The sequence below is a fragment of the Plasmodium berghei genome (assembly GCF_900002375.2).
Source record: "Plasmodium berghei ANKA genome assembly, chromosome: 2".
NCBI classification, from domain to species: Eukaryota; Apicomplexa; class Aconoidasida; order Haemosporida; family Plasmodiidae; genus Plasmodium; species Plasmodium berghei.
The window spans coordinates 434,562-461,587 of NC_036160.2; the positions used below are offsets into that span (position 1 = coordinate 434,562).

The 27,026-nt window shown below is 20.6% G+C and overlaps 3 protein-coding genes across 3 annotated transcripts; 1 reads left to right on the forward strand and 2 right to left on the reverse strand.

Annotated features, from left to right (window-relative positions):
- Positions 1-1,648: 1,648 nt before the first annotated feature.
- PBANKA_0212000 (conserved Plasmodium protein, unknown function) lies at positions 1,649-7,057 on the forward strand (the record flags this gene model as incomplete). The annotated part of the gene is made up of 1 exon (XM_034565374.1): positions 1,649-7,057. One exon carries the CDS (start codon positions 1,649-1,651, stop codon positions 7,055-7,057), a length of 5,409 nt encoding a protein of 1,802 aa, XP_034419846.1.
- A 1,253-nt stretch (positions 7,058-8,310) lies between these two features.
- On the reverse strand, positions 8,311-9,591 carry PBANKA_0212100 (eukaryotic translation initiation factor 2 subunit alpha; the record flags this gene model as incomplete). Its single annotated transcript, XM_034565385.1, has 2 exons — positions 8,311-9,140; positions 9,441-9,591. The coding sequence occupies 2 exons, from the start codon at positions 9,589-9,591 to the stop codon at positions 8,311-8,313; spliced, it is 981 nt and encodes a 326-aa protein (XP_034419847.1).
- A 1,311-nt stretch (positions 9,592-10,902) lies between these two features.
- Positions 10,903-26,361, reverse strand: PBANKA_0212200 (conserved Plasmodium protein, unknown function; the record flags this gene model as incomplete). Its single annotated transcript, XM_034565397.1, has 1 exon — positions 10,903-26,361. One exon carries the CDS (start codon positions 26,359-26,361, stop codon positions 10,903-10,905), a length of 15,459 nt encoding a protein of 5,152 aa, XP_034419848.1.
- Positions 26,362-27,026: the final 665 nt, after the last annotated feature.

A 27,026-nucleotide genomic window follows, 5' to 3' on the forward strand; every position in this document is an offset into this window, starting at 1 on the left:
TAAAATTATTAATACTTTTTCAAAAAAATTAATGATAAAATTTTTATTATATGTTAAAAATATAGAGATATATGATTATTTAAATTGTTTTTATAAATAAAAGAATTTGTTAAATATGACAATTTGTGTGTTTAATTTAAATATACATATATATATGGAAATGTCCTTTACACTTTGAATTGAAGCAATAAAAACGATTGGAATTTGTTTGGAAAATTGTTTAAAAAAATAAATATTATTACAACTGTGTAAAATTAATTAAAAATAAAAATAAATGAAAATTGTATATTTATAAATTTTTCAGGTGTGTAAATTGTGTAATTCTTTTATTTTGTTGGTTTATTTTTTGTTCATTTTTTTAGTTCATTTTTTACCCCGTTAACAGCATTGTGCATAAAAAATATAAGTTATTTTGGGAAAATATGCACGCATATTTTTACTAGTAAATTATTAGAGACGTTTTTATAAAAAATTAAAGTTATTAATTTGTGAAACAGTTGTTACTTATACAATATATGTTATAATATAGTAATGTAAGCTTTGTGTGCTTTCCTTTTGCTCTCTATATTTTTTTTACTGATTTATTTAATATAACATTGGAGGGAGGTCATTTATTTTTTCTCCTATTTTGGTGTTGTTTTATATTTTTTTCAGCTATCCCATTCTACTATTTGATTATTTAAATTTGTTTTTTTTTACAATTTTCCATATTACAATTTTTTTTCTCAAATTTTCCTTTTTTCCCTTTTTTTTTATTTCGATTTTTATTTTTATGTTACATTAAAAAACCGAGATAAAATATTTTTATAATGTTACATTCATTGTAACAATTAAAAAAAATAAAATATGTGAACTCGTTTCATCTATTTATAATCATTTTTTAATACAATATTTATAAACATATATGTGAATATATTTGTAAAAATAAATATACTTATTTTATGTATATTTATTATTACAAAATTGGATTAATTAAAGGCGTATAATCGTCACGAATAAACTAAAGAATATTTTGAAAAAATATAGAGTTTGATTTTTTAAGGAAATAATTTATTATATCCAGAAAGTGTAAAATAAAAAAAAATAAAGGGAATAAACATTGATAGTAATATATATTACATATATGGATTTAGTGATTTACTGAAAAAAAAACTATATGATAGCATATTTAAAATAAAAAAATATATTTCATATATATATGTATGTACCTATTGCAAACTAGTAATCAAGAAAACCAGCATATCTATTTCTAAGAAAGGAATATAAACCACTGAAAATAATGTAAACATAAAAATAAAAAAATAAAAAATAATAAGTATTAATTTTTTATTGTAAAGAATATTAAGAGAAGAAAAAACCGATTCATAAAAGGTAAATATGCCATAGCTAGGATAATTCAAGTATCGATAAAATAAATGATTAACTATGCATGTTTTTTTATGCACATATGGATAATATATTTATTGCTAATATATATATATGATTATTTCTGCAAACATATATATGTATATACAGACAGGAATATATATAGGTATGAAATTCCCCAAAATATATGAATAAGTAACCAATTGAAAGTGAAAATATAAAGATGATTAGGAATAAAATTATTATCGATAAAATATAATAATAAAATAAAAATTGAGATAAAATGAAAGAATTACCTTTAGAAAACGAGGCGGAGATCATTTATGAATACATAACATCTATTGAAAATGTTATAATAAAGTTTAATAATTATATAAATAAAAAGAAGATTCAACAAAATGTTATTGAAAATAAAGAATTTTTAAATAATATTGTCTGGAAATATTTAAATAAATTTATTCCACTAAAATTATCTCTCCATATGAAATGTGTACAAAACAGAAATTTTTATCAATACATATTCCTTTGTGCATTTTATCATATAATTATTAAATACATAATATACGATCCTCTGTTTGTTCTACAAAGCGTTTTAGAAAATACAAATGAAAATGAAGAAAATGGTATATATAACGAATTAATTAAAATTTGTACAGATAACAATATCGAATTCAAAGAAATAAATAATAATTATTTGATTCATAATTCAACTTATGAAAATTTTTGTGATATTATTTATTCTTTTGGCATTTTATGCTACATTTATGAATTTTATACATTTTTTAAGATAAAAAATATAAAAATTGGAAAAAATGAAAAATTATCATTAAATTTTTTTAATTGGATTTATGATATAAAATATAATATTTTAAAAAATATAAAAACGAGCAATATAAATAAAACAGATGGTTATTATTTACAAAATGAAGAAACAATTAAAAATAAATTAACTTGTAATTATTTTTCAGAGCATGTAATGAAGATTTTTATGAATAAAAACCAAAAGGATAATAATTGGGAAATCATAAAATATGATAAAGACAATTTTTTACATTCAGAACAAATAAAAAATTATTTAAATTTTGTTAAATATAATTTTATTAATATTAGGGAAACTATAAATAATAGTCGTGAATTATTTGAATTGGAAAATTGCTGTGTAGATAATGATTTTTTAAATTATATATTTATAAAAAAAAAACAAATCGAAGAAATATTTCTATTACCGTATTATACAAAAGACATTAATGAATCGAATATTAATGGTAATATAAAAGAAACAGATAACTGTAAATCTTTTTTTGATAAATGTTATAACAATATTGAGGATAACAATGGTACCTATGGATTGATAAAAAAGGAAATGCGCATTTCCAAACGATATAAAAATAGTGAAAATCTTGAAAATTTTGAAAAAATATTCGTTTTAGCAACTGTAAACAATGAAAATGCAACTGGTAAATCGAATTTTGTTGAAATCAATAATGTTAAAAATGACGAAGATAATAAATCTGAAAATTTTGAATATATAAAACACCACTTAAATAGTTTATATGAAAAAATGAAAATTTTGAAGATATCCAAATTATATGTTCCTATATATTTATATATAAATAATATGTTTGATTTTTTTAATAATAATAACGATAATAGTATTTTTAATGGTAATAATAGAACTTCCAGCAAAAATAACAATCATAATAGAAGAAAATATAAAAAAATAAATAATTTTAATTTAGATTTTAATGAAGAATTACAAGAAAATAGTCAAAAAAATATTTCAAACAATTGTAATAATAGCGTACATAATGAAAATAATTTAAAGGAAATATTTTATATTTTATTATATTTAGGAGATATAGTTGATTTCATTGTTCATAAAAAAAAATGTATTGATAAAAAAGATATATTTAGTAATTTAAAAAAATATATAGACACAGAATTATTTAATTATAAAAATAATTTTGAAAATGAAGAAAATTTTATAAAAGAAATTAAAAATAAAAATGATATTGAATGTAAAGAATATCATAGAATATTCTTTACCCCGGCTATTGGTTATGAAGAAGAATATATTTCTGAAAAAAATGGAGAAAATCATAAAAATGAAAATGATACTATTTTTTATACTAATCAAATTGATTATAACAACTTAAAATGTAATTTAAAAGAAGAAATGTATTCGCAAGCTGGTAGTATCGAATCGGTAAATGATAGGGGGGGGATTTGTGGAAAAAGTGAAAAAGATAAAGGAAATAATAATATATCATTAAAATCAAAGTATATTATTCAAATTAATAATTTTGTAAATGAATATATATATATGTTTATATCTTATGTTAGTTTAAATGTTACAAAAATTGCAATTTTATTAATAGATAAATATAATTTAATAATACCAAACAATTATTTAGATTTAAGTTGTTATGCTTATATATGTAATAATAATAAAAATAATTTTAATCTTTTATATTTTATAAGTAAATATAATATTCATCATTATTTTTTTTCAAATGATATTGTTAATAAAGATATTAAGCACAATTATTATAAGTATAATAATCTTGAAAACTTAGAAATTCATACTAAGCAAAATGATTGTAATTGTATGTACATAAATGATATAATAACTTTTAAATGTATTTCACATGAAAATCAAGAGTTATATACTAACAAAAAAAATAAAAAACTTAAACATAAAATGGAAAAACAATGGATAAATGAAGCATATTATTATACTAGACATCAAAGCAATTGCAGTCGAAATAGTACAAATAGTAATAGATATAGGAATTTTTACGATAAAATGAAAAGAAAACTTGATAAACCAAAAGGAAATAATGTAAATATATTATATAACTCAAGTAATAACAAACTAAATATTTCATTTTGCGATAGATATAAAGATAATTATAATTATTCATATTTGTCTACGTCTACAAAAAAAGAAAAGGAAGAAGTGCCTTATGATCAGAATAAAATAGATAATATTGTATCAGATAAATTATTAACACAAAAAAAAAAAAAAAATTTAGGAGTAGAATATAATGATTATGATGAAAAAGATGAAATTATTTCTTCAATTAAAAATAGTTTTTATGAAAAAAATAGTAAAATAAATGAGGAAACTCAATTTATAAATATTAATTTGAATGATAAAATAAGGTGTGTAAAATATGAACAATGTTATAAAAAGTTTGAAGAAATGAAAAATGGGAAAAATAAAAATGATGAATATTCAATAAATAATAATGAAATAAAATTATTACCTAACGAAGCAAAACAAAATTGTAATTTTGAAACTCCTAAAAGAGAAGATATAAATTATAAAGGACGTGAAAATGGTATATTTAATAAGAAACAAATTATTGATCTAAAAAATACAAAATATATAAATGATTATAGAAATGACGATAAAATTAATTTGGATAATCATTATATTGCTTATAGTACATATGGAAATAGTAATACATCTTGTGATAATAGCAGCAAAAACAACTATTCAATCGATAATAATAAAAATAATAGTAGTTATAGTATTGATTATAAATATCAAATAAATTATTGTAATAATACGAATAGCGATAAAGTTGTAAGTGAAAATAGTATCCAAAGTAATATTAGCAATAAAAATAGAAGAATAAATTTGAATGTGAATAAAATAAATAATATAAATTTTTTAGACAAATCTCTATATCCAATAAAATTAGATATTAATAATAATTTACAAATAAATGATTTATTTATTAGTGATGCAAAAGTTTCAAATTATGTAGAATATTGTAAAGGGGATAAAACATTAGAACTTGAATTAATTAAACAAAAATTAATAAGTGGAAATACAAAATATGCAATAAAATTGATAAAAAATTTTAATTATGAATTATTAGAATTTCCAAATTTATTTTTATATTTAAATTACAAATCTTATAACTATTTATTAAGCAATTTTGATAAAAAATATATTATTTATTATCTTTTTGATAATCCCAAATATTTGAAAATGTATTTTTATTCATTATTAAAAAGAAAAAATTTAGAACATTGCTTAATAGCATTATATTTTTTATATCCAAATTACATATCATTTGATGATACATATTTTCAAATGTTTTATTTTTTATATTTTAAGAATCAAAAAAGTGAAAAGGGAAATTATAATAATGGTAATTATTTAGATCATAATAATGACAAAATGTTTATATATGATCATCAAAATAAAAGAGCATATGATAATGATTATAAAAATATTAATAAAAAATATTTAACAACAAATAACATGTGTAATCATATTAATAATTGTAACAACATTTCAAATGGGGAAAGTGAGTTTAATGTTGAAAACATCAGATATCTAAACAGTGGGGTGTGGAATTATAATAATATATATTATTTTTTAAAAAAAGATTGTATAATAATAAATGAATCATATATTATGCTAAAAAATGAAGAAGTTATGTCAGAAGATAGTATAACACGACGAATATATAAAATATCGGATGTTTTTAAATATTTTGATATTTTTGAAAAATTTAAAAAAATTAATTCAGAAATTGTAAAAAATTCATTTTATTATTTAGTTAAAAGAAATGGAACATGCTCATGTTATAAAAATTATATTTGTATTAATGATTTAGGATCATCTTTAAAAGAAATAGTTATAATTGAATATTTTCATGATTTTTTAACTTTATATGGATATATAAAAAAAAATGAAAAAATAATATTTGTTGACGCTGAATGGAAATGTGCAGTATTTAGAGAAAATCCGATTATATCTATTTTTCAAATTGCTTTGAAAAATACTAATTTGTCATATATAATTGACGTAAAAAAAATAACAATTGAAAATTATGAAGTTAATTATTATATATCTGAACTTTTTAGGGATGAAAGTATTATTAAGATTGGAGTGGCATTTATAAATAACGATATGCTACAATTTAAAAAATTTTATGATCTTTTAAATATGTTACAGTCTGAAAAATATAGCAACATATTATTAAAAGAAAATAGTAACGATAAAAATATGAGTCAAGAAATCGGAAACAAATATAGATATAATATGAATTCAAGTTACAATATGAATGATAATACAAATAGTTATAATAATGAAGACTTATTAAAAAAAATTATGAGAAATTATTTTCGAATGGATAAAAATTACAGAAACGGATGCAATACTAACTATTTTAATAATTATAATAATGGAAATAAATATAATAATTTTGTAAAAAAAAAAAAATATGATCAAAGGAAAAATATTTATAATTTAAATGACGATATAAGTTATAAAAATATATATCCAGTTAATTATTTTTTAAAATATAAAAAGAACACAGCTTTAATTAATAAGCATTTAAATACAAAATGTGAAGTATGTAATAAAACTGGTATTTATAGTTGTATACATAAATATTATGATTTAAAAAACATATATAATAAATATTATGAACACTTGAAAAATAGTTTTCCATGTCTCAAAAAAAATACCACCCTTTCAGTTAAACTATTTGGTAAAGCATTATTTCCAGACAAAGAAGTAAATAAAGAATACCAAATAATTAATTGGAATTTTAGGCCGCTTTCATTTAAAAGTTTAGAGTATGCAATTCTCGATGTTCTTATTTTAAAAAATTTTTATAATTTAATTCAGTCAAAATTACCTTTTAATATTGAAGACGATTTATAAATACATGTATGCAGAGATGCTCAATTGCACCTGCATGTAAATATGTGTATATGGCTATATATATATATTATATATATATAATTGTATAGTTTTTTCAATATATATTTTTATATGGATATATCAGGATATGTATATTGGTGATATTCATTTTGCATCTCACTAACACGTATATATAAAGGTTATATATATATTTTTATATACCATGAGTATATACTCCTTTTTTATTTTATAATTAATTTTTTTTTAATTTGTTCATATGAAAATTTCGAAATAATTATATTATTTGTATATATATTTTTAAAAATGAATGCGTATTGAGCTAATGTTTGTGTGTATATTTGATAATTGTTATTATTTCTATTGTTTATGTTTGTTATGTTGTTTGGATTGGTAGCATATTGCTAATGTTTATGTGGTAAAATATTATAAACTCATCTTTTAAAACGTTTTAACTCTTTTAAAATTAAAAATAAAAAAGTTATTTAGTTTTGGAACTTTTTATATTTATAATTTCTTTTCACATATTTCTAAGTACCTTTGATATATTGCCATTTCGGATTGTGTGTGATTTATTCCGAATTTTTTTTTTAATTTTGAATTGAATAAGATTAGAAATATGGTTATCATTACATATGATAAAATTTATATGCAAATTGACATAAACTAGGAATAAAATCAAAGGAAATGACGGAAAAATCGCAAACCTTGGCTAGTCAGAATATAATGGAAGGAAACTATCAATAGTAGATATTTCAAACAAAAAAATAATAACATACACACATGATTAACCAATAATAGGAGATTTAACACAATATATCCGGATTTAAGCAAATATATGTGTTTAAATATAAGAAAATAAAATGATATATTGACAAGAAGACATAAGGGGTTATGTTGCCATGTGATAAGTATATTATCCCTCAAAAATAAAATAAAAAATTTTGCTTTTAAAAGGTGGAATATTATTAACAATGTCATAATTATAATTTTTTTAAATGTGATATTAGAAAAACGCAAAAAAAATAATATGTAGTGTAAAAATCGGTGGGAAAAATATGAAACGTTCGTTTTTCCCATCCTTATTTCTAAGTAAAAATTATATAACTAACTTCATTAATTTCATTAATATTTATGAACGTTTTTTTTATTTTTTTTTATTTTTTTATTTTTTTATTTTTTTATTTTTTTTTATTTTTTTATTTTTTTATTTTTTTATTTTTTTTTATATTTTTATTTTATTATTTTTTTTTTTTTTAATCATCATCATCTTCATCGCTTGAATTATCGTCATCATTACTTGAATCATCTTCATCTCCATCACTGCTATATTCATCATCACTAGAAAGTCCATCATGTTTGTCAAGTAATTCTTCTAATCGTTTTTCATCATCACCACCAATAACTAATATCTCTCCCTGTTGTTTAAAATCTCCACCTTTATATTCTTTAATTTTATCACTAATGACTTTCATTGCTTCTTGTATTTTTTGCATACCTAATTCTTTATCATGGCAAGATGTTACTATAACATACTGAGGGGGGGCAATTAATTTAATATTAATAGTTACTTCGTTATTTGAAATTTCTTTTCCTTTTTTTAAAGCTTCTTTAACAGCATCGATACCTTCATACCCAAAACACCAAACATCTATTCTTCCTCTCAATTTCAATGCTTGTGGTGTTAATCTAAGTTTTATATCTGAAAGTAATGATTCTTTTACAGCATCACTTATATCCATTTCTTTGAATATAATATCTGGGTTCATAGTTGCTTCTTTTAATGCATCTAATGCATGCCCATATTTTTTATATAATGGCCATATAACTTTTCTGTTTAATTCTTCAACAGTCATATTATGTTTTTGTGCAACATGCCTAACTGTTTGATGTACTTTTTTAGATTTAGAAAAGTGTTCTTCACATTTTATAATATCTTTTGGAGATACTCTTCTTTTTGATAAATCTATGTATCCCTTTTGGTTATCAACTCGTAGAACTAAAACTACTTCATGTCGACCTACTCTAATTAATTTATTAACACTTCTAAATCTCCTTTTTGAAAGTTCTGACATTAAAATCATACCTACATAAATTTGAGCAAAAGTGGGAAAAATGTGATATAAAAATTGAGAGCTAATAAATATATAGGGGATATCATAGGCCAATATAAAGAGGAGTTTCAAATATTATAATTTTCATGATTTAAAAACACATAGAGGTATGAAAGATAGGAACATATATGGATATGAATCATACAAATATGTAGATAATGTGTATATATAAAATAATTGCATTATTATTTCTTAGCTTTGTTGTTATGTAATTTTGATCATATATAATAAATAAATGAAATAGTATAGCCAATATTGTCATATATACATACCTTCCATATCATTGTATTCAAGTATGGAAACATATGCACCCATATCCTCAATTCTGTTAACTTTAACCATTATTAAATCATCAACTTCGGGGAATTTTTTTTCATAAAATCGGCAATCCCCTAAATCAGTTTTACTTCTAGCGTCTCCCATTTTTAAATAAAATCGCAAAAAAAAATATTACAACTAATTTTAAAATGTATACATAAAAAATATAATTTATATTAGATAATTCTTATACATAATACATATCTTATGTTTTATTATATAATTTAAGCGAATTTTCTAATTTTTTTTTTCATGTAAAATTAGTAAAATTTGCATAAATATATTATTTTTTGCTATAAAAAAAATATATGCAAAAAAAAGTTTTGAAAACTTTTGGAAAAATTGCAATTTTTGTGGATTATTCCTGGTAAAAAAACTATACAGTGGAACGATTTTATTTACCCCCTTTTTTATAGAACTATAAACGGGTTTATATTCATATACAAATAAAAAATAAGGGGAATTAGTGTTTATATTTTTATCTAATATGCATATAATATGTATATATTTTGTGGGTAATAAATATTGCCTAATATAAATTTCAACTAGCTACTCATATATGTAAAATATTGTATAAAAATATTTTATTTACTGCATACTGGAAGCCATTGAATTGCATACTTAAAAGGCGGGCACTTATAAAATATAATATAATTTTTTTTGTTCCCAAAATGTATATTTGTTTATATTTTTATAAAATATATATTACTTGTAAAATGTATATACATGTTCATACATATATTTTTTAGGCAAGCAAATTTATATTATAAGCATATCATTATATGGTAAATTAATTATTTTTAATTAAAAGAAATTATAATATATTCCTTAAGGGGATAACATTATTGTATTTATTTTTATTTCTTGTAGAACAGTGATATATATTTTAATATATAAAAAAACGTTTTAAAAAAAAAGAAAAGTATAGAGCATCCTTGATGGGGAATATATATATATAATATATCATGTTAATATACATATTTTACGAACAATACGAATAAAATTATGGTAATATATAATTAAATTACTTTTGAATAAATTACACATATATAAATATGCGTGTGCTTTTATTTTTGTTTTAATATAAAATATATTGACAAATAATTTAAAGTCTTAAAAAAAGTTAAGTAGGTATAATATTACATTAAAAAAGGAAAAGGCTGAAAAAAAAAATATCGCCATAATAATGATTTCTTATAAAAAAATTGTTAATCATGAAATGATATTTTCCTTGATTTCATAACATTTATATGTTTTTTATTCTAACACACTTTCATATTTCTTGAAGTATATGTAGAATTAAAAGTAATAAAAAAAATGGATATAACGAAAATAGAATAACACTAAATGGTTAGTGATATATTTCTTATTTTTGTTCATTTTTTTTTAATGTTTTATTAAATTTAATATAATTTTTTACAAATTCCCAATAAAAAAACAAAATAAAATATCGGCGAAAAATAAATTAATATATGTGGAAAATAAGGAGACATGATATGTGTCAATTAACATTTTTGATACATTTTCACTTTTGTTTAACCATTTTTTGAAAAAATTGTATATATCAAATGGTGAATAATTAGCCTGTAAATTTAGTAATAATTTTTTTAGTTCTCCAGTTTTACTTTTTCCATTATTTTGTATAATATGTGCTATTTGCTTAAGGATATAAATAGAGTGATGTGGATTGCCTTTTGTTTTATGTAATAGCTCATTTTTTTTGTCAATTTTTTTATTTTTTGTTTTTCCTTTTAAATAATTTTGACATTTACACATAACTGCTTTATAAAACTGTTTATCTAATAATATTATTAATTTTTTTTTTTTTTCTTCATAAGTTTTTTTGTTTATAAAAAGGGATAACAAGGATAATTTATTTTTTTTATTAATATGGAAATATTTATTATGTCTATTGGTGTTGTATATGTGTTGATATTTGTAATGATAATTATAATGGTAATAATTTGTGGGGTTATAGATTTTATTTCTCATTCGTATTTGGGTATTTTTATAGTTTGTTCGAATTTTTTGTATAATTTTATTTGTTTGGTAAGTTTGACCATATGTGTGTATTAATTTATTTACTTTAAAAATAATAGAACGCACATATTCGTTATATTTGTAATTATATAAATATCTATGTTGGGGAATGAAAATATGATTTTCCTGATTCTTAATAAGAGTGTTCCATAATTGATAATATGTTGGGAAGTTACAATATGTAGTATATAAATATATTAAATTATTCGATACATTAACAGTTATTTTTTGTGTATTTAAAATGATATGTTTATCTATATATCCTTTTTGATAATATTGTATAAAAATAGTTTTGATCAATTTGATATTATTTTCAAAGAAATATGTAAAATAATAATCGTTATTTAAAAATAATAAATATTTAATTAAATTAGTTTTAGTAATACAATTTTTATAAAGTACTTCCAAAATTTTTAAGTAATCAATATTACAACTAAGTATATAATCCAATTTATTAAAAAAAAATTTTTTCATATTTTTTTTTTTTTCTTTTTTCATTTCTTTCATATAAATAGGTTTATGTGTTGGTGAAATGCTTCTTTGTGTTAAAGCATTTTCATTTTTTTTAAATATTTCAGTTTTATTATTCCCTTGTAAGCAGTAGCGATTGTTGTTATATTTGTATAACAAATATTTTCCCCCATCCCAATTGTTATACATATCATCTATGTAAATATATTTTTCTTTTTTTTTGTTATTTTTTTGAAAATTGTTAAAATAGTCAAAAAATTCAAGGTCATAGATTATGGGATTTTCAGATTTTTCACAAATATTTGTGTTGATATATTTTTGACGTCTTTCATTTGTAAATGTGGGTATTCGAAATTCAGTAGCAAAATTTTCATGTTCTAAATAAAATGATTCCCAATATTTATAAAAAAATTCATAGAAAAAGTAAAAGGAGTTATATATTTCTGACAAGACAGGTAAATAATTTACACATTTGTTTATGTGTAAGTTTTGGATTAAAAAAAAAAAAAAATTATTATTATAAACTTCTTTAGGTAATATATATTTTGTAAAGGTTTTTATTTTTACAATGGAATAATCTACTAGCAATTTGTTTATATCGTTTATTAAATTATGTTCATTTTTTTCTTTATTTTTGTAGTATATCGTATATATATTATTTTTGAAGTGTTTATTTTTGTACATATTATTTATGTTTATTATAGAAAAAAAAGGTGTGCTAGTATTTTGGGTGGCAGAATAAGAAATATTTGTAATTTGTGCATTTGTTTCGTTTTTTTTTTTGAGAATATTTTCTAAATTCATAAACTTTTTAACATAATATTTGATAGATTTTTGGTTATCATAGTTTTGTTCATTCAAAGAATTATTTTTTAATTTTGATGAACTGTTAATGTAATAATTATAAATATATTGATATATATATTTCAAAAAATTTTGATATTTTCCATATTTATCTTCATTATTAATATGATCAATTTTATGAATTATTTTATTAAATTCGTCATTAAAATGTAAGAAAAGTTTAGAATATTTTTGTTCCAACAATTGCTTATTATGATATAATTCTTTATTTTGATCATCTTCAACATTTACATAATATTTTAACATTAATATTTCATTCACATTTGTGTGTATATAACTATTTTTTAATTGAAGTTGCATTAATGCTTCATCAGAATATATAAATTGGATTTTTTCATAATATTTTATTATTTCTGTTAAAAATTTAAGTATATAAATTTGTTTTTTTGCATATTTCATAATTTGATTTCTAAGAATATTTTGTTTATTTTCATATTTTAGATAAAATTTTTGATGATATGTTGTGTAATTACAAGAAGGTACACTATCTGCAACATTATATAATTCAAGAGTTTTGGATTTTGTACAATTATTATTATTTTTATTGTTATCAGTTTTTAAATCTTCATTAATTTGACTTATTTCGTTTGTTTCACCATTTTCAATATTGGTAGAAAACTTTTCAAACATACTCGATGTAGATATATTATTATAATCGACAAAATCATTTGTGCATTCCTTTTTTTTAACAAATAATATTCCTCTTTTTATTATTTTTTTTATCGTGTTATTATTTTTATCTCTATTTTTTGAACAACTTTCAAAATAACTAGGGTTATACGATATATTGCTTAAATGGTCAATTTCGAGGCGTTTCGATTTATTTGATTTATCCTCATCATTTATATAGAATCCCTTTTCATTTTTGTTTTCTTTTGTTTGGCATGAAAAGCTTAAACTGTAATATTCAGAATTTTTAATCGACAAATTTATTATATCCAATAAAGGTATAGCGCTTGGGAATGATATTATTTTTTTATTGTAATTATAATAACATTTTTTTTTCAAAAGGTATTCATTATTTGAAGAAGTATCAGATATGAGTTGTTTTGATTTTTGAGATATTATATTTATTTCACTATCTTTAAATGGATTTTTTTGGAGAGTATAAGTAGTAACTTTTTCTTTATATATCAATTGTATAGGCAAATTAACAAACTTATTTGATGTTATATCATATATTTTTAGAAAGCTTCTATCCATCAATAAGACATATAAAAATTCAATTAAGTGTATTATAAAACGAGAAGATAGATCGTATATATGAAAAAAAGTGAATAATATTAATGTTAATGTGCATATTGACAAATTTGTTTGTTTTTTTAAAATATATTTTCCAGATCCTAAATTTATGTAGCCTAAATAATAATAGTATAAATTATATGCATTTTTATCCCTAATATTTATTAAATTATTAATTTTTTTTTTAATTTTTTTATTTAACATTTTATCACAGCTTCCAACAAAAGTAAAAGATAGGCATTGATACATTAAATTGATTATATCATTTACATCGTCTTCTTTTATTGTACAAATATAATCGCCATTTATTTTTTTTTTTTGTTTTTTAATTTCTTCAGTTTTAAAAAATTCTTTTAAATATGTTTCTTTGTTGATTATAGTATTGGGCATATTTATTGTTTCATAAGAATTTTCCAAATATTTTTTTATTTTTTTAATTTCCTTAACATATTTTAGTATTAATTTATATATGTGTGAATAAGTTGATGTATTGTTTTTGTTATTTTTCATATTTCGGTAACTGTTTTTATTTTTATTTTTTGACCAAGATTTATCAAATTCTGGATTATCATCATTAGGATAAACCCCATTATTTAATTGGAAACGCATATTGTCATATTCGTTTTCGTCTCTGCTTGAATTGTTTCCCGATTTTTTGTTTTTTTTACTTTTTTTGAGTGATTCTGAATAATTACTTGATAATGAATTATTAAAATTTATATCTGCAATAAAATTATAAAAATTATTGTCAATTTCAAACTTGTTATTGTAATTTGATTGGTTTTCTTCCTCGTGATTTGCTTGATCTGTTTCTTCATTATACTGATTAAAATAAAAAATGGTTTTGTCTATATTTTGGTCATTTTTGTTTCCTTTTTTATTTTTTGTGGGAAATTGACTATCGCTACTGTTGCAATTTAATATTGAATTATCTGAATATATCGATTTTTCATTATCATTTTCCAAATGGTTATTTTGTTGACCTTTTGAATAAGTATTGGGATTAGATTTATATGAGAGTTTTTTTTTTTTTTTTTTTTTTTTGTCTTGATTTTTTTGATTACAAATATTATGATTAATTTTTTGTACTAAATAATTAATTTTTTTATATAATTTTTTTATTTTGTTTTTTAAATATATATCTTTATTAATATTTTCAAAATAATAAATATAATCAAAGCATATTTTTTTGAGTGTATCATGATGTGTTGATAAATATTTCAAGCTAAGTACTTGCAAAACCCCAATGATGATATAATATCGTAATATTTCACAATTATAAATGAAAGTATGGTTATTTAGCAATTTTTCATCATTTTTTTGAAAATTTTTTGTTTCATTTTTGATAACATCGTTGCTAGTTCTATTAATTTTAATTTCTTCACTATTCTGTATTTTTACATCAATATTATTGTGTGTATAATCTGAGAACAAATTATAGTTATATCCATGAAAAAAATAATACATATTTGAAATATTGTCATCATGTTTTATTCGATTGTTAAAACAGTTAAAATTTCCTTTTTTTTGATCAAAAGTGAAATAGTATCCATCTTGATTTAAATATTTTTTTGCGTGATTTATCTGATTGGAAACAAAAAGGTGTTGTAAATTTAAGTGCCCATTTTTTAAGAGATATTTATTTTCTAGATCGGGATCCTTAAAATTTCCTTTTTCATCAATTAAATGGATATATGGTAATTGGTTTTTTTTATTTTTATTTAAATCATTAGGAAGTATTCTTAAAAATTTGGGAATATTTGCTAAAATGTATGCATGCGATAAATCAACAAAATCAAAGATAATCATATTTCTTGCAAATGATTTGACCATAATTTCATAATTATTAAAATAATATATATGATCAAATTTGATAGGCATAAAAATCATATTAAATGCATGAATATTATTAGTTTTGTAAAAACATAAAGAGACTGAAATAGATGATGATATAATCATATGCATTAAGTTATATGATATACCATCAAGGTTTAAATATTTAAGTGAATAGTTTTTTATAAAGCTATTTTTATGTATATTAAATGGTATATTTGCATTTATAAAATAAAATAAAGAACTAATTAAATTATTAAATATATTACCATTTTTAAAATTTATACATCCAATTGCCCAAAATATACATAACAAATTTAATTTATTTAAATTTCTTTTTTGTAAAAGTTTAAAAATAGTTTTTATTAAACTTTCATTATTGCTATTCATATGTAAATAACCTAAACATAATATATTACTACTAAAAACAAGATTATCTAAATGTGTTTGTTTTTTTTTGTTTTGTTTTTTTATTCTGTCTAGTTCTTCATATCTTTTAAGTAAATTCCATTTATACTCATGTTCCATTCGACGATTGTTGCTATTGTTTCCATTATTTTGTACATTTGAATCAACAATATTTTTATCGATGATTTTACTTTGGCTATTTATGTTATTTGAATTTTTTTCATCATTTCCAATGTATACTTGCCCCGATTCTCCAATTTTCTTTTTTGGAGACATTTCAGAAAAATCAGATTCATGCATTGAAACATTAAGAATAGAATATATTTCATCTATATTGTCATATTTTTTAGCGAATTCATTTAGTTCTTTATCATCATCATCATCATCATATATATTTAGTTCGTTTTTCATATACTTTTGGATGGAATTAGATTTTTTGCCATTTTGTGAATCTTGCCTATATTGATCATTGGGTTCGACACATTTGTTAACACTAGAATTGTTTTGTTGATTTATATCTGTATTATTTTGTTCAGAATTATTATTAATATAATTTTGTTGTGAAAGCCGAGAGTTTTGCTGTTCTAAACTTTGTAAACGGTTTTGATAATCATTTTGCTCATTTAAATTGTTTGTAATATCTATATTTAAATTTTTTGACATGTTTGAAGTATCAGTAGAAATATGATCTGTTGATGTTGTTTGATCAGATAATTCATTATCATATGCATATAAGAAATTAAAACAATCTGAATTATTCATATATATATTTTTGTAATTGTTATTTCTAAATTCTTCAATATTTGTGCCTATTTCATTATATTTGTAGAGATTTCTTTGTTTGATTCCTCTGTTTTGAAAGGTAGCTTTATTGGCATCACAATTTTCATAGACATCTATTTTACACATATTCGTATTCAAACAACGAATCAATAGATTTTGATATTTAATTTTTTGAGTGCCATATAATTCTTTGAATAAAAAATTAATACAAACAAATGTGAGGTCTATATTTCGTGATGATATTAAAGAAAGAGATAAACCCAAGATAGAACAAATATATAAGCTTCTATTTTTAAATTTTAATATATATTGTAAAAATAAAGAAACATTAACATTTTGAAAAAATTGTAATAATCCTAAACCAAAAATTAAACCAGCTAAATAATACACACCACAATATTTATAATTTTTATTAAAAAATTTATATAAATAATTTTCATTATTTATTATTTTTAATAAAACTAAATTTCTCTTTTTATCTACTTCATCATATTTTTTATATAAAATAGTTTGACAAATAGAACAATGTAATTTGAATTCATTTCTTATTTTCCCATTGACAAAATTATTATATTTTATAGATTGTTCTTTATCAAATGAAAAATCATAATAATCGAGTTTTTTTTTTAATTTGTATTTTAAATTATTAATTCCATATATATTATTATTAATATTGTTATTATAATATCTATAGTTATCGTTTTCATCTGGTATAGTATCTGTATAACTAGATATGGTTTCATTTAAATTATTTCGATGTCTTCTTAAATCTTCATCATTATATATTGATATATTTCTTCTACTTAATATACTATTTCCTGATAAACGATGTTGATATCCATAATTTATACTTTCATATGAATCGTCATTATTATTTCCTCTATTATACATATTTAATTCTGCTAATATACTATCTCTCCTAATTTCATTATTTAGGAGGTAGCTATTTCGTCTATCATATTGATGAATAGATGTAGAACTCTCATATATTTCATTATTTATATAATAGCTACTTCTTCTACTATATATATTATTTGGCATTCTAGAATTACCATTATAATATAGATTTAAACTAGGTCTTCTATGAACATTATAAAAAGATATATCATTGATTTTATCGTTTTCTGTATATTCATTTAATGGCTTGTTAGGTGTGTATAAAAAATTGCTGGAATAATATTCATCATTTGAAGAATTATCATTATTATATATTGGAGAATTATTAATTGGAGAAAGTGTTTGATTTTGTATTTTATATCTTCCTAAATAATTTCCGTTAAAGGCTGTATTTCCAAAATTCAGTTCATTATTTATGTTTGTATCATTTTCGTCTAAATTTATATTTCTAGAAGGTATATTATAATTATTTGTACGATTATTTCTATTGTTTGGGCAATGATTTTCACTTTCTATATTTGAATAAGACGAAACAGATGAAGAAGATCTACTATTCTCTAACCTATTGCCATTATTTTGTGTTTGATCATTTACCATATCTTCTCTTTGGCCACTAAAGTTTTGATTTTCATTAATATTTTCATGATTATTATTACTATTGTTGTTTAATGTAGTAATAGTATTATCTATGAAAAAACTACTTCTTGAGCCCGTTGAAATTCCCATTTTATTTTTTAATTTTTTTGTTGTAATTGTATTAAAATTTCTTAAAATTGTTTTATATGTATTTAATTTTTTAATATACTTATTTAAAGTAAATGTTTTTTCCATTTTATCGGTTTTCATATGAACATTTAACGAATTTAATATACTGTTTATTTTTAATTTTATTTTATTAATTCTTTTTTTATTCCTTTTTTTATAAGAACATTTTATTCTTTCTAAGTTAGATCTATGTTGTGTATTATGAGGTGTATTAAATGTAAAGGATACAATGTCTCTTGTAAAATTTATTGAGTTGTTTCTAAGATGTGGGTAGCTATATAGAGAGTTATATTCTGACTCGTTCATATCATTTCGATTTAAATTATTATTATTTCTGCTTTCCCTTTGTATTTCATTTCTTCCAATGTTTTCATCTATATAATATTCGATTATATTATTATTAGCATTAAAATTTTGCATAAAATTCGGTGAATCTCTATTTGAGATTCTGTTTGAGATACGAATTGAATTTCTATTTTGGTTATAACTTAATTCATTTTCGTCGTTTGAATTCACATCATTTGGAATTGTATTGAAGGTTTGATTTTGTCTGTTAGGATGTAAAGTATCAGTTTCATCATCACGAAGATCATTAATTTGATTATTAGGAAATGAATTTCCTGTGTCTATTCTAGAATTATCATCATTTCCTTGAGTTTGATTTTCTCCTACATTTGGACTATCCGAATTCCAATAATTGTTAAATTCTCTTATTCTTCTATTTAGCATAGTAACTTCTGAAGACTCATTAAATGTATCTATGTACAATCTTCTATTTTGATTATTATTCATATCATATTCATCATAATTTCTATGCGTGTTATTATTTCGGAAATCAGGATTTCTTGACATATAAATAGAGTTATAAGTATTTTCAGTTCGAGGGTGTTCATTATTATGATTTCCTCGTTGTGTTCTATATCCTCGAAAATCAGCATCTATATTATTATTGAAGGGGTTTATTGCGATATTACTATCACGTCTAGCAATCGAGTTAACATAATTATTAAATTGATCCTGTGAAAAACGACGATTGGATAAATAACTGGATTCATTAAATGAGTTTCTAAAACTATATCTACTATTATAACTACTTCGATTATTATTAATATCTTCTGATATATCTCTATTATATCCTCTAGATAAGATAATATTATTTGAAAAATTTTCATTTGGGTTCATAGATACACTGCTTAATATACTTTGATGGTTTTTCGAATCAAATAAATATACATATAGACTATATTTAATAGTAAAATTAATATCAGGTTTATAATGAACTGAATTTATTATATTAAAAAAATTGATTCCACTAATATTAAGCATACATATATATTTCATTTTGTAAAATTTTTCTAATGTATAATATAAATGCATTAATCCTAATGTATTATCTAGACTTTTATCATTTTTTATATCTATTAATATTTTTTTTTTTTCTAATTTATTTAATTCAACTAATTGAATAATTTGTTTAATATATTTATTTACATTTTTTTTATTATATTTATGTTTGTGTAAATATGCACTTTCTAAACTGTCTGAACTATTTCCAATGTCTACTAAATCAATTAAATCTTCATTTTTTGTATCGGAATAATTATCATCATCTTTAATTTGATTAGCTCCCCATGAATTGGATAAACCATCATTTTCAAGGAAATTATTGATTGGCCTATTTTGTATTTTTCCATCTCTATTCTTTAATAAATGTACTTTTCTCTTTTTATAATATTTAGAAAAATAATAATTATGAAAATTATTTAAATAAACTAAAACATGATCTTTGTTATGTGGAAAATAACAAGAAGATATATTTCTATCCATTTTAAATGTATCAAAAAAAAAGCAACAATCTTTTAAAATTTTATATTCACTCAAATAGCTCTTTTGTATTATTCTATTTTTTTTATAAACACTACTTTTTTCATCATCTTCATTTTGATTTTTGTTATAATTCCATAGTTCATTATCACGACCATCATTATTGTTATTATTATATGAGTTTTCTGTTTTTTTTTGTTTGTTTATTTTTTTTTTTTCTTCATCATCTAGTTCGCTTATTTGATCATTCTTATTCTTTTTTTTCTTTCCTCTATTTCTTTTTTTCTTCATATATAACTTTTTTCTTTCAATATAAGCATCAGTATAGTGCATAAACATATTATTATTATTAATATCAATTCCATTATCTAATATATCTATAATTTTAAAAAAATTAGTTTTTAATTGCATATTTGGTGAATCAAAGCATTTGTTGAAGAAAAGGTCTTCTCTTTTTATATTAACATAAAACAGTTCGTTTTGAAAATTAAATATTTCGTAACACCCTGCAAATTTAAGTATGCTCATGGGCGATGATAAATTTATATTTTCCAAAGGAGTCTGTATATTTTTGGGACTATTTCCATTCCTATGGTCTATTTCAGTTGTTTGTTTTGTTTCTTTTTTAAAAAATTGTGAATCGCTTTTGTAGTCAATACATATTGTTTTATTGTCTATATATCGATCACTATTTAATACTTTTCTTTTTTCGACGGGTGTACCTCTTGTTTTATACAAATAATCCGTGTTAAAAAGAAGCGAATAAAAAATTTGTACGTATTTATTCAAAAAATATAAATTTTCATAATATATGCATTTTAGTGGTATACTTACAATATCTATGTTAACTATGTTTATAGAGTCAAAACATTTTATATTAAATGTGTAAAAATTAATTTTTTTTTTATAAAAATTTATATCTTGATTTTGATCCCCTTCATTATATTTATTTTCAGAATGTGTTTCGGAATATATGGAACGCATTGAATCTTTGTTTTTAATACCATTTTCCTCTATTTTGTGTTTATTTTCACTATTATTATTTTGAAATTCTTTACTTGCCATTTTTTTAATGGATATTTTTTTTCTTTCACTAGGTATTTCTTTACAATGAAAATATTTTTTAACTTTGTTTCCTTTTCTGAGATTTTTAATATATATATTTTTTTTAATAGTTTCCCTCTGATGTGTACATTTATCATGAGAAGAAAAATTTGATTCTTTTGAAATCAAAGTCAAATTTTTTGTCGATATTATCGAATTTTTGTTATTGTCCATAAAATCCAAATTAAAAGGAGGTATGTACAATATGTCTAATTCATTTTTAATTATATTTCTTAAAAGATTATCATTAATTATGCTTTGATTAAAACTCTGGCCATAAAATAAATTCATATAAGAAATAATTAATAAATTTTTTAATGGGAAAAATAAAGGATAAAAATAGTATAAAAATTTAACTTGTTCATTACAAAGTATTGATTTTTTAAATGATTGAAAATTTTTGAAACAATCTTTGATATTATTTATGTTTCCATTTCCTGTTTTATAAACATTTTCACTATTTTTAACTCCTTTTTGCTTTATTATAATGTTAAAAATTTTTTCTATTTCTCTTATATAATATTCATATTTTAGTTTTAATTTCTTGGAAGGATATTCCATATTTTGTAGAAAAAAATAGTCCATTGTAGATTTTTTGATATTATCTTTATAATCTCCTTCCTTATTAGGAACAATTTTATATATTATATTTAAGGTGTTAGGAATTTCACTTAATTCTAGATATACTTTTTTTAGATAATTATTTATAAATTGATATTTGCCATGTATTTTGTATTCATTTTCCCTGTTTAATGTATTACTATTATTTTGTGTGTATTGGGGTTTACATTCTGAATTTTCTTCATGTTCATTTGAATTTATTGTGTCTTTACTGGTATTTATATTTTCTTTATTCAGATTTTTAATAGAACTATGATTATTTAAAATTTCTTCATGATAATTGTGATCACTATTTGGTTGTGTATCAAGTTTCCATTTATTTGAAATGTTTTCTTTTTTTTTTATCAAACATTTATATTCCATTCCACAAAATGGTGTTCCTTTGGATTTTTCCTCCACAAAATAACATCGTTTTATTAATTCATGGTTGTAATATTTTTTGCAAATGTGTATATAAAAAGAATTGAATGTTTTTTTTTTGAGATCACTGAATTTGTTGAAATAATGAAACATAAAATTATATAAATTTAATGTATATGCTATAATAAGAATTATTAAAATAATATTATCTTTGATATTTTGATTTATATATTCTGATAAATTTATTTCATCAAAATATAAATGCAGATATGTTAGTATTAAGTATTTATTATTATATATATGTTTATACTTAATGTGTACATATTTTATAAAATTATTTATGAAATTATAATAATTATATGATTCAAAATTATTCGAAGTAGTTTTAACTTTATTTTTTTGGGTATATTGCTTATGTGTATCATTGAAACTTGCGCAAGTTGAACTGTTATCATGTTCATCGGTACTCGTAGACCGGCTTGTCATTCTCTCGAAATTATTACAAGAATTATTATTAGTCGAATTTTGAAATACCAAATTATTTGAGCTACTTTCAGTGAAACAATTTTTGTGAATATTATTTTGTCCGTCGTTCTTTTTATCGATATCTGTATATGCTTCCGAACTAAATGAAAAACAATTGAAGTGAATTTGGCTATATTCAGTTTCTATTATATATTTTTTTTTTTTTATATATAAATATTTTTCTAATTTACGATATGTTTTAATATCCTTTACACAAATTAACATAAAAAAATAAATAAATCGGCAAAACTCTATATGACCCATATTTTCAACATCAAAAAAATTATTATTTAAGATTTTAAACTTATCGATTTGGTTATTTAGACTTTTATTTTTTATATGCATATTTGGATCTAATGTATGTGATGAATCATTAAGTTTATCATTAATAACATCAACGGAATTCGCATGTTTGTCATTACTGTTAATTTCATTCAATTTGCATTTGCTTAATTCTGAGAAGTCATTTTCTTTATCGCTATTCCAGGAACATTCTTTTTCTTTATTTTTTATATTATTTATTTCTTCGTCTATTTTTATATTTTCATCTTCTTCTACAATATTTTTATAATGAGAAAATTCATCCATATTATCTAAATTTTTATCATCATCAAAAAAATATATATCAATATTTATAAAGCGAAAAATATTTGTGTCGTTTTCCATTTTTTTACATTCATGAAGACATATGATAAAAAATTCAAGACTTATTTTTTTGCATATGTAATAATAAAAAAAAGTTAAAAGTATTTTTAATGTTTGATTTTTTGGTAATATATCAATATGGACTCTATATGAATTAAGACATATTTTATTATTTTGTGAAAAATTTACAGTGTCTAATGTTATATTGCAAAGGTTTGAGTTGTGTAAGTTATATACTTGTTCGTCAGGAAAATTAGGATCTTCACAAGATTGAATATCTCTATTATTATTTATGTTGGAAGTAGCATAATTATTAGATAAGTCTTTATATAAATGGATAGTAGATATATATACATCGTCAGAAAGCAAATATAAAATTCCATTTGTATTTAGAATAATAATGAAATGGTTTAATTTGTTTATATCAAGAATGTAAGGGTTATTTAATTGATTTTTTTTTATAAAACTATTATATTCATATTTAATATTTTCTTTATTTTTGAACATGTTCATTTTGGTATTTAATAAGTTTCTTAAATAGGAATGCCTTTTCGAAGAAGTCGAGACATTAATAATATTTTCTTCCAGAGTCATAGGAATATTTCGACATTTTAAATTAGTAGTATTAATTTGGTTATTTATATATGCACATATATTATATGGATAATATTTAAATGTTGAAAATTCTTGGGACATATTTATTGTGCTAAAATTTAATACATTTTTTATAATTTTAATTTTATCCTTGGCATATTTATGATATATAGGTATAAGAAACAATAAATTATTAATATTATCATACAAACACAATTTAATTTTACTGTGGATACTTTTATTACCTCCTGGGATAAAAACAAATTGTGGCTTATATATCTCTGTGTTAAAATTAATATTTTTTAATTTTTGACCTTGACAAAAAAATTTATTTTTTTTTATACTTAAAAAATGTTGAAAAATAAGAAATTTATTTAATTTTTCCTTTTTAAAATAATTATATAAATATTTATCATTATATTTTTTTATATCATATAAAATATGAAAAAAAAAGTATGCCTCAGTAATTTCTTCAAATGCAATACATAAGTTTGTATTTGAATTAATGTGTATAATGTTCATATTTGGAATTATATTTAACCTGTCTTGTTCAGGTGAAAAGTTAATTAATTCATCTGTCCACATAAAAATTTTTTCTTTTTCATAAAAATATTTGCATTTTTTAAAAAATTTATAACTGTTTTTATTAACAATAACATTTGAATAGATTGGGTGGATTGGTGATGTGTAAACAATTCTTATTTTTTTTCCATAGTTTCGATTGACATTATTTTGAAAATTGGTTTTAGCATCATAATCATCATTGCTACTACTGCAGCTGTTATTTGTATTATTATCATCATTAGCGTTTTCGTTAGTATAGACTACTGAGTATGAAAAGTATTTTATATTTTTTAAGTTGTTTATAACATTTACAAAAAATAAATAATCTTTATTGCAAAACACACGAATGGGCTTATGCTCAATAAAAAATTCTATATTGCTTCTTTTATTTTGGGTATCAATTATTTCTATCCTAAATTTGTTGTCAAAATTCTTTTGAAATGTGTAAATATGTGGAGGACTATAAGGTAAACAAGTGTTGTCTTCATTTTGTCTATTATTACTATCAGAACAATCATAAAAAATGCTTTTATCGTTAGGTGTTAAATAAAAAAATGTATTATTAGAAATTTTATAAGATTTTTTATAACCATCATAATAATGAAAACTGATTAACTCGTTTTCTTTGCAATATGTTATTTTATATTCATATATTGTATTATTTATTATATTTGAATAAAATTTCACATTTTTAATTTTTTTATTATATATATTATTTATATATAATTTTTCATTAATATCTTCTAGTACATTACATGCATTATTACTTTTCTTTCCATTTTTTATTTTATTATTTTTTTTTATTAATTCAGAAAGATACACTTTTTTACAATATTTTTTTAAATATATGTCTCTCTTTTTTAATAATATCAATAATTTTAATATATGTTCCTTAATATTTTGGGGGTCTCGTTTTTTCTTTTCATATATATATGCAATATATTGTAATAAAATATCACTGTGTTTCGAATTACTACTTTCTTTGATTTGTGGATTAAAGAAATTATCCTTAAAATTTTTCTTTAGGTAATTATTTTTATCATCATCCAAATTATTGAATAAATTAAATTTTTTATCATTATCAACTGTTTGTTTTTTTTGACTCTTCAAATCGAAATAATCTAATATTGAGTAATTGTTTTTTTTCGCATTCTTTGTATTACTATCCCCTTTTTTATCCGTTGTATTTATCTTTGTGTTTAAAACGGTTAGCTTATTTGCTTGTTTACCAATTGTTTTATCGATATTTGCGACGTTACTATCGTTTTCGTTCTCACCATTTTTGTGTGCAATATTATGTATGTTTTCATTTTTAAGAACAATTGCATAGACCATTTTAATCTTGGTTTTATTAGCCCCTGGTTCACTTTTCCTATGTTATCTATATATTTTTTCGCTAGTTTATCGCCTATTTCTTTTTGTTATTTTTTTTCCACAAAAAAATATATATGCTTTTTTCTTCGTGCATTCCTACACACGTAGTATTTCATTTGCTTATTATTTACTTTATTTTGCTTACTTTTAGTTTATTATATTTTTATTTTTATCACATTTTGAACAGGATATTACTTGAACTTCATACTATTTGTGTATAAAAAATCATATAAATGAATCTGCATGCCCCTCGATATATGAATTAGTATGGATATTTATGCATGCATAGATATACATACATAATATATGTGTGGTAATGAAGTGCTTTCCTAGTGAGGATTATTTAAGAGTATATTTTATTACTATCATTTGAGATTAAATTAAAAAATATATATTTATATACATAAGAAATGTTTGATAAATATTCACAATTTAAAAATGGATGGGGTAGAAATATATGAAAATGTTTATACTGTCTTAAGAATGAATAAGTATTTACCTTAAAATAATATAAGATGTGTCAGAGAAAAAAATCCATGAATAAAAATGGATAAATAATTTATATATACATCGATAAGAATTATATGTAAATGGCTATATATGAATTTACATGCATGATAAATACA